This window comes from Saccoglossus kowalevskii, chromosome 6 (assembly GCF_978046115.1).
Source record: "Saccoglossus kowalevskii chromosome 6, keSacKowa6.1, whole genome shotgun sequence".
Taxonomy (NCBI): domain Eukaryota; kingdom Metazoa; phylum Hemichordata; class Enteropneusta; family Harrimaniidae; genus Saccoglossus; species Saccoglossus kowalevskii.
In genome coordinates, this window is record NC_140646.1 from 30,084,230 (window position 1) to 30,093,480 (window position 9,251).

Genomic DNA, 9,251 nt, shown 5'->3' on the forward strand with positions numbered 1-9,251 from the left:
CTGATGGTTATTAGTGCAAGTTGAACCCATGTGATAACTTGTACTCGTGATTTCCATTAGAAGAGAGTGCATTGGGTTTTGGAAAAATCAATGTTTATCAACACAAAAGTCACACGTGCGGCGTGATGACATTACCGTTTAAGTAAACTAAATATGTTTTAATTGTGTTAACATAGCGTTCATTTGATAGAACAATAAAATCTGTGAGACTTGCATGGACAGCATGTGTGCCAAGTTTGGAGACCCTAGAAATATTTACATTTTAGGTGCAAGAGTTCAAGTTAAAAGTATGTATTTTCATAATATACCAGTAAGTAAGAGGGAAGATGGAAATAACCAGCAGCTTCAAAGTGTGTGCATGTCCACCAAAGAATCAAATGTAGTATGGCATCTCAACGAGTGCTGGCTCGTTGCAATTTGTCTATAATCTCTTGTTGGCTGATAAATCCAGTGGTTATTTCATCTTTTGTAGTATAGAAATTCATAATTTCTATTGTCCGTAGTAATTCATCTCTAAAACTTGTATATTTCTTATTTGTGTTTACCTGCGGCTCTATTTGTGGCTTATAAATAAAAATAAAAATGTGTCCAGCAATTCCTATAAATTTCAACCATTGTTTTCTTGTAAGAGATTACAATTCTGATAAAAAAAACTACGAGTGAAGATAAAGAAAAGAGTAAAATGACTTAACATACTATAATATGTATGGTTTACCAAAATACATATAAACTGTCACGCTTATATGCTTATTAATATTTTGAATAAAAATGTTATGAAATCAATATTTGTAATATTTAAATGATTGGATACAATATTTGTATGTGTAGATATGAGTGAGCAGAAGACAGTTTGTCTGCCCCCATTAAAACTCTAAGTTGGAAATTCTGCATGGGTCCCATGCAACCATTCAAAATGCTGTCAACTTTGACACTTTATTGGAGCAATAATAGAAAAAGACTTGTATGAACCCTTTGACTGCCAAAGTTATTTTACCTTGTCCGTATCATCAAAGATGGGAAAGGTATATTAAGGGAAAAATTTGTTTTCGTCGTTGTCATTAATATTTTTTATTGTGTACACAATAACTAATTCTATTCCTATCTTTATCAAACTTGGTCACCTTATTCATCAGGATAAAGTCTTCCTTTAGTATGAAAGACATGTCCTGTATGAAAATATGCAAAAATTGAGAAAATATGATAAAATATTTTGACTGATCACTGGTTATACACATTCAAAGGTCACTGATCTTAGTGGGAATATGCATTGTTGTATGTGTTCAATGAAGCAAATCATTTATCTTGTAATAATATGGTTGGTAATGTATCTCCCAAATCCCATGGGAATACTTGACTGGGTTTCGAAACCAACTCATGGAGAGGGTTGTTGTACAGTCTGATACACATTTGCAAACCTACCAATAAAATCTTTACAGAAAACAAGATGTCAGATATATCTTGTCTGGTCTCTTGTCTACATTATAGCACTGGTTGTATGTCACTATCTGCAGCAGAGTTTAAGGCATTACAGTTATGCATAATAATTAGGTCACATAGCCATATATAGCATCTATCATGAGATTCCAGTGGAACAGACATGCACATACATGTATATGGAATAGACACACACACTTACACACACACTTGGAGGTGAACTGAGCAATTTGATAATAATGACAACAAAATTGATGTAATTCCTAAAAAGTTGAGGTTTTGCATCTTTGTCCCTCATACTCATTTTTATGCAAATTAAACTGATTAATATACATCACACCATAGATTAACCTGGCCTTGTTATTGTCTTGTATTGGAATATTGAATATCGTTTGGTATCTGGTTCTCAGTAATACCAGTCTTTTTAGTAACCATGGTAACACATAAATATTTTATTTGGTATGCAAACTATCTATACAGGTCATTGTATCTATTTTAAGTTTTCAATGAAACATGTTAGGCTTTCTCAATAAAACTAGATGCTGTTTATTATTGTGAGACTTTGAAAAATCAACGAAAACGTGCACTGGAAACTTGGGAAGGGTATTCTGAATGGCTGGATTCCAGGCTAAATTGATAATAATAATAATAATATTTATTAGACGCATACAATCTAGAGGAAAGGGTCTTACAAAAAGAAATTTAAAAAATATAAACTAAAACGTACATGCAAAGAACGGTGGAAAGAGTAAAGATTAAAGCGCGGTGGTCGTGGCGCGGCGCGTATTTGTATTTCGTGTAAATAAACAATGTATTTTACATGCGTTGTATACGTCGCTATGAGTCCCACATAGAACAGAACGCGACACGACGACTGCCGCCCTTTAATATGGTCAAGAAGTTCCAATTACTGGTATAAAATTCAAGAAGGAACGATAGATTTTTGTATTCCAATTATTATGACATATGAATAGTATAACATGAAACATCGGATCTATGATAAACTTTTTGCTGAAATACTTCAACTGGACAAAGGAAAATTGCGTGTATTTGCGATTGTACAGATTTTATAGTTCATATTCGATGACAAACAAGAAATTAGAAATGGGGACTATCAAAGAAAAGTATTGAAAATATCCCTATGCAGGTAATAAACACCGTCAATCTTCTTCCAAATATGAAGATACGTTCCCTTCCCGAGGACGGAGCCATCGGACTTGTATGTCTTAAAGTCACTCCACTCGTAGACGCTGCTGTCGTCACCGATCACACCGATGTCAACCACTGTCGACTGTAGTCGATGAACTCCACTTGCCTTGAAACTCTGAAGAAAATCTTGAATAGCTGTAGAGAGATATGATGATTAATGTCACGTGATATGATGAATAAAACAGATTCAGTCACGTGAAAAAAAAAACTTCAATCAGCTTGCTTTATAACCTGAGTACTCACGTGCTGAGTACTAGTACGTAAACCATCATGCATGCCTGTGGCGGGCGGTTATCATGGCTAGTTACGGCGGGAAAACAAAGAAGGTAGAGTAACGGGGTGAGAACTTGTGCGATCACGTGGTGCCATCATGGTAACAGTCAAATTGACTGTAACGCAGAAATCATTCTGCAGATACGAAGCATGCAGTTTCAAAACCAACCAACCTTTTCTTCCGTCTACAGTTTCCAGTGAAGGTGGCATCAGTTTATAGTCTTGCGTACACATCTCAGACATCTCTGCTAGTTTCCCTTCAACGAACAGCTCGGTGTAAATCTTTAACCGATCTTTGACAGCAGCTAGAGCAACCTCCGTCATTTCAGTAGTCTAAGAGCACAGTCACTAGAGGGACTGTGCTAAGAGTAATGTGGCGCCCGTAGTTCAGCTGGTTCGGAATGGCGCAAAGTGAAATGCACACTACTGAGTGTGTGAGCAGCCGGAAACACCCTCGACGTTGAGTGTCAACACACACCGATGACAAATCACTTGTCTTAACTTCACATGTTTGTTTGGTCTCTGGTTTTTTTTTCAAGAATTGCTATAAATTAATCTTCAAATTACGATACAGCAATGAAAATACTAGGATAATACTGTATTGTGCAAAAGCAGATGTCGAAACGTAATCAGCCATAAAACTCAATTTATATACGTATAGCGGATGATTTTTTTAAAAAAAAATTAGTATTTATTGATTTTCATCCCCCAAGTGACTGTGAACGTAGCTTGTTTCGTTTGCGGTACGTTCTCGGGTGTCAGAAAACGATTTAAGTACAAGCGCCCCCAACGGGAGCGTAACTGAAACAGAACCATGTAAACCCGTCTCTCATTGAACAACCATTATATAACTATCCAATAACATTTGTTATGTCAATTAGTTAGTACACGTCACCTTTTGAGAAAGTAAACACAAATGCCCGGTGTCGTCTGCTTTGTTTACATAACGAGCTGCCCAGTTGTGTACGTGTAAATATCAGATAAAATGCATGCAATATTCTTACTTCACCATAAATATACAAAATCACTCTAATATAAAACGTTCTATCAATGTAAGTAAAAATTATTCAAAATTGATAGCGGGAAAAGTTCTCGGAAATCAACTAAGAGTCACCACCTTGATCACGTTCAAAACGACCACCGTACTACCTGGCAACCGATGACGTCATTGGTTCGCGCGGAGGTCATGCACAAAGAAATGACGCGCATTAATAATGTCTCTATTGAGTTCTGTGTTTTAACGGGTTAATCGAAGTGACAAGTAATTTGTGGTTCACAATGTCACACAACATCTTTTGTTGGCATATGCTTTTGATTGCAACGTATTCGTTGTGATGTCTTCTTTCAGTACTATTTCTCTACTGCATTAGTCATACCTTCATCCGGGGATTTCATGTATAGACAACCATTATTTAGACTCCTAATGAGCTGAATTAAATATTGTGCTACCGAGCATGTTATTGCACATATATGCAATGCATTATGGGAGAGAACCTCTCATTGTAAATAATGGAAAATTATTATTATGTTCTAACAAATAATCTTACCATGAAATAGTGTTAGATTGTCAATTGTTACAATTTTCCACGAAATTTCGGACTTGTATCGTAAACTCATCCGGTGAGCCAAATTTTGTTTATTCTTGTTATCCCGATCGTATGAGCCCATAAAGTATAACGCAGACGACTTACACTCTTCAATTCGACTCGAACCTCTTTAACGCATTCCAACACCGTGACGTAAAAGACGATACAAGAATTTAAAACAATGTCACTTGAACACAATCCAAATGAAACTAAAATTCTAAATTCTTGATCACAAGCCAGACAACACTACAATTCTACTTATTTCAATTGAACATAAGCTAACTGGTTCACTATAAGTTGATAATGTGTTCGTGTCTGCTTAATGATTCGTGGTGTTCACACATTCAACCATCTGGTATGTAGAACCCAGAATCCGTTGCTAGATAGGCTGCCTCAAACTGGTGAATGAACAACAAAAGGACAATTCTCGATTGTTTTTTATAAAAAGAAGGCATGGGTCAATTCAAAGTAGCAATCAGTACATAAGACGGGCTTCAATTTTTCATGGAATGTCCCAAAATATCTATCACTTCGACAATGTATGTCGAATATAATGTTTCCATAAAAATTGTGTTGCGCACATATTATTACATTTTTTTCTCTTGTTTCAACGTCGTGAAAACCATCACTGAGCGAACTTGTTTCATTCAATTGTTTTGAATCAGATAACGCATTTTTGCAAACAGCGCCACCTATAGTAGTTCATCAAACATTTAAGCTGAATGTTGACAATGAATATCTGAAAATTAATGCCACCATCCAATGTTTTTTTTTTCACTCAATGTTGTTAGCACAAGGCCATATATTGTTGATTCATGGTAAAATCACAATAACTCTACTTACTGTCCATCAGCAATTTAATGACATATGAGTTCGACCTCCTCTGGCTTTCCTACTCAGTGTATAATTGTGTATTTTAAAATCATGATGTAAAAATGATCATCATCGTCATTAAAGGCTTTTTATTGATGAACTGTTTTCATTTTATCGTATTGATTACACTGTCCATACTTTGCTTTATCAACATTCTTGACTGTGTCCATACTAGTATTTGAACCCATCGTAATCAGTCGCGTGGTGGCGCCCTTACTCTGATAATATGCCATGCACAGTCAATCCCCTCGGCACTCCCATCTCTTTTACTGAAAGGAAGTCAGTCGTTGATAATCAAATAACTTCGGTCTATGACGCTATGCAAAAACGACGTGGGAAGTAATAGCGGAAATAATATTGGCAAAACACGATATTGGCGCCAAAATCTAATAATACATATTTCACCGCACTCTGAAAGGTGACGGGTAGTCGAGATGTTGACCAGAAGCGTAAGCCACCAGTAACAATAATAACGGCATTATGATTGATAAACAGCACCGGACGTTCGGTATCTAAATTTATTATGGTTGCAGCGATACGGGCATAGTAGTATGTGCTTTCACTGCTCGAAAGGTCATGAGAATACGGTTACGATCGGCTGTTTACTAGTAACAGTGTTTGAGATTACTACCCGCCTGCACGTCCGAGACGAGCAACTTCTTTTCAGTCGGGCTGAGGAATTTGATTGTCGCGTCGCATCGCGTTCGATATGGGACTCATAGCGATGTATACAACGCGTGTAAAATACATTGTTTGTTTACATGAAATTCGAACATGTGCTGCGCGGCAACCACTACCCTTTAAAACTTACATTGCCCGGTGCATGGGGGTCACTTTTATTGCCTTGCCTGTACCATCAAAGATGGAAGGGAAAGGTATATTAAGGGAAAGATTTTGTCCGGCGTTGTCGTCGTTTTTGTTGTCGTCGTCGTCGTTAATAATTGTTATTGTGTGCATAATAACTTTACTAATTCTATTCCAAACTTCATCAAACTTGGCCACCTTATTCATCAGTATAATGTCTTCCCTGAGTTTGAACAATAGATGTCCTGTGTGAAAATATCATGCAAAAATTGAGAAAATCTGATAAAATATTTTGACTGTTTCTACTTGACTGATCACTGGTGATACACATCAAAGGTCACTGATCTCAGTGGAAATATGCATTGTTGTATGTGTTCAATGAAGCAAATGATTCATCTTGTAATAATATCCTTGGTAATGTATCCCAGAATCCCATACTGGGTTTCAAAACCAACTTATGAGGAGATTGCACAGTCTGATACACATTTTTAAACCTACCAATAAAATCTTTACAGAAAACAAGATGTCAGAAAATCAATATAAGCACTCCTATGAACTGGGTGCCAAACTTTGATCAAGATCTGAAGCTAATAGAAAATCTGTTTAGTTCAAAGTTATCAAATCAAAAACAATACATAAAAAGCAAAACATTTCATCCACATTTTAAAAAGAAAATTGTTCTAAAATATATGTATTCTGTATTTGACAAACAGTTCATTCGACAAATGAAAACTCGCAGGAATATGTTTCAGCTATTAGAACAGAATGATAGTTTTCATAATACTAGTTTAAAAACGCACTTCGAAGATTGCAGTGTTTGAAGATGTAGATTCTCAGGAGGCAACAGTACTGTTGACTTCTCCCTCCACTGCTAAGCCAGCTAAGATTTTCTGTTATCTTGCATGTTTTATGAATCTATTCACGTCTAAATGCAGAACTTTTTTTTGCGATGAGGCATTTATTTTTATACTAAAATATTTGAATTACTTTGAATAAAACTAGAAATTATGTCCCTTAAAATAATTAAACAAATAAGGAACCAATGTTTTTGTAAGATATTTACATCTTTTAAGGACATTCGGTAGACTGATTCCCCACTGTTGGTTCAACCCCAAAACTTGTTTGTATTCAAAATTAATTATGACAATGCATATTTATATTGAAACAAACTGTGATAAAGGGAATTATATTATATAACAAAGGGCAAGGTCACCAGAGTTCAACTATGTTTATATATATACGGGTAGGCGATGCACCAACTGTTGGTGAAAATCACAGACCAGGTGGCCAAATTTCTAAAAACCCACCCTGGAAACAAATTTACAAGGATAACGTTTTAAAGTGTGTAAACATAGCTTTGATTGCTGTGAATTTCCAAAAAGGAACCCCTTCCCTTGAAAATGTCAAAAAGGTACTCTTGACATTTTAAAACATAATCTACAAAAAATCACGCTGATATTACATTGTAATAATCATGTCGGCGCTGGTATAGCATTTGACTTGGGTGATTTTGTTATTGACGTAAACATTGTTAAGCACTGGGTCGGGTCAATGATCGGGTTTTTGAAACACAGTCATACACTGGAATTACATACCAGACTGATACCGGTATGCAGATCACGATATCAGAAACCAATCTGCCAATAGTACGATGTGCGCATGCGCATTAAATTTTATTTGCCATTCAATTGATCATGTAAAATTATATTCAGTCTAAAATTATCAGAAAATGCATTAAAAAAAATGTGCAAAATTTTGCACCAACAATTGTGGTAATCAAAACAATTAAATAGGAGTGAATTTCTAATTAGCTGTCTCCATTTAAAACTAAGGCATGACACACTTATGTGTTATTTATCATGTCGTTAGTATGAAATGCTGTCAATGACAGCTTGAGTTAGAAATGAAACAAACATGTTTTTGTCACGGCTCGTCGGGCACATGCGCTTCTGTGAAGGGGCGGATAAGTCGCATTCCCCAATGGGGCAGCAGGCAGGTGGAAGAAGCCGTGGGGATGCTGGGGGACTAGTTCTTCTGCAACTTTTGGACCATATTTGTGTGTATACACACTGCCCGGATTTAGCTCAACTTTCAATGTTATCCCCGAAACATTCGTCGGTCAAAGTTGTTTAGTTGAAACGTATATTTATTGGTATTAATATAATAATATAACATAGGAATACTATTTATATTCTCACCCCCCAAAAAGCGCTTTCATTAAAAAAAACGGAGGCAACTTAAATATTCGTAGTACTATGTGGAAAATTTCGCAAAAATTCATTGACGCGCCGCTGATTTATTATTTTCTGTCTAGAAACAAATAATTGAATTCATGTGATGCAGATTTTTTTCAAACAGTGTATTTTTTTCCGTTTCAGTATTTTACTCGGAAAAGGAGAAGGAAGCTTAAACCTGTATAATTCATTGTACCGAGAAAAGAAATGCACTAAATTTAAATTAAATGATCATTAAACGAATAACAATCAAATGAGACATACAAATATGTTAAACGGATATTAACTTATTCACTACGTGGAAGTCGGCTTTCAGATTAGATTACATTGTGTCTACTGTGTTGCTTATGGTTACCGATTCCGAGAAAACGTCATTATTTGTGATTATTTTACGAAAATCGAGAGGGCGAGGTCAAAAAACACTTTTCTGACTAATTGATTAATCCGGTCCTTTTCTTGTTAACTTGTTTTCGAGTCCGATAGAGCGAGGTAAAGTTTTCTTTGTCAGTCAATGTGAAACACATCTTTCCTTTAATGGGAAAAATACAATAATGATATAACGTTCACCTTGAATTAGGGGGTAATACCAATATACACTGCCCGTGATTATTTAAAGGGCGGCAGTCGTCGCGCCGCGTCCTGTTCGATATGGGACTTATAGCGACGTATACACCGCGTGTAAAATACACTGTTTATTTACATGAAATTCGAACACGCGCTGCGCGACGACCACCGCGCTTTAATGTAAGTCACGCTTGTCTGTACAATTATTCTGTTGTTTTATGACACCAGGAAATGTTGATTCCAAACTAAAACTAATCCGGGCATGTATGCAACA

The 9,251-nt window shown here is 36.0% G+C and overlaps 1 protein-coding gene across 1 annotated transcript; it reads right to left on the reverse strand.

Moving 5' to 3' along the window:
* Window positions 1-2,548: 2,548 nt before the first annotated feature.
* On the reverse strand, window positions 2,549-3,240 carry LOC144344448 (uncharacterized). The gene is made up of 2 exons (XM_078006369.1): window positions 3,090-3,240; window positions 2,549-2,778 (listed from the first exon to the last, which is right to left on the reverse strand). Exons 1-2 carry the CDS (start codon window positions 3,238-3,240, stop codon window positions 2,549-2,551), a joined length of 381 nt encoding a protein of 126 aa, XP_077862495.1.
* Between the last annotated feature and the right edge of the window lie 6,011 nt (window positions 3,241-9,251).

What these genes read in the sequence shown, in the direction of transcription:
- LOC144344448 (XM_078006369.1), bottom strand. Translation starts at nt 3,240, where the DNA reads ATGACGGAGGTTGCTCTAGCTGCTGTCAAAGATCGGTTAAAGATTTAC. An exon ending in AACTGTAGACGGAAGAAAAG is followed by an intron (nt 2,779 to 3,089) that starts GTTGGTTGGTTT and finishes ATCTCTCTACAG; the next exon opens with CTATTCAAGATTTTCTTCAG.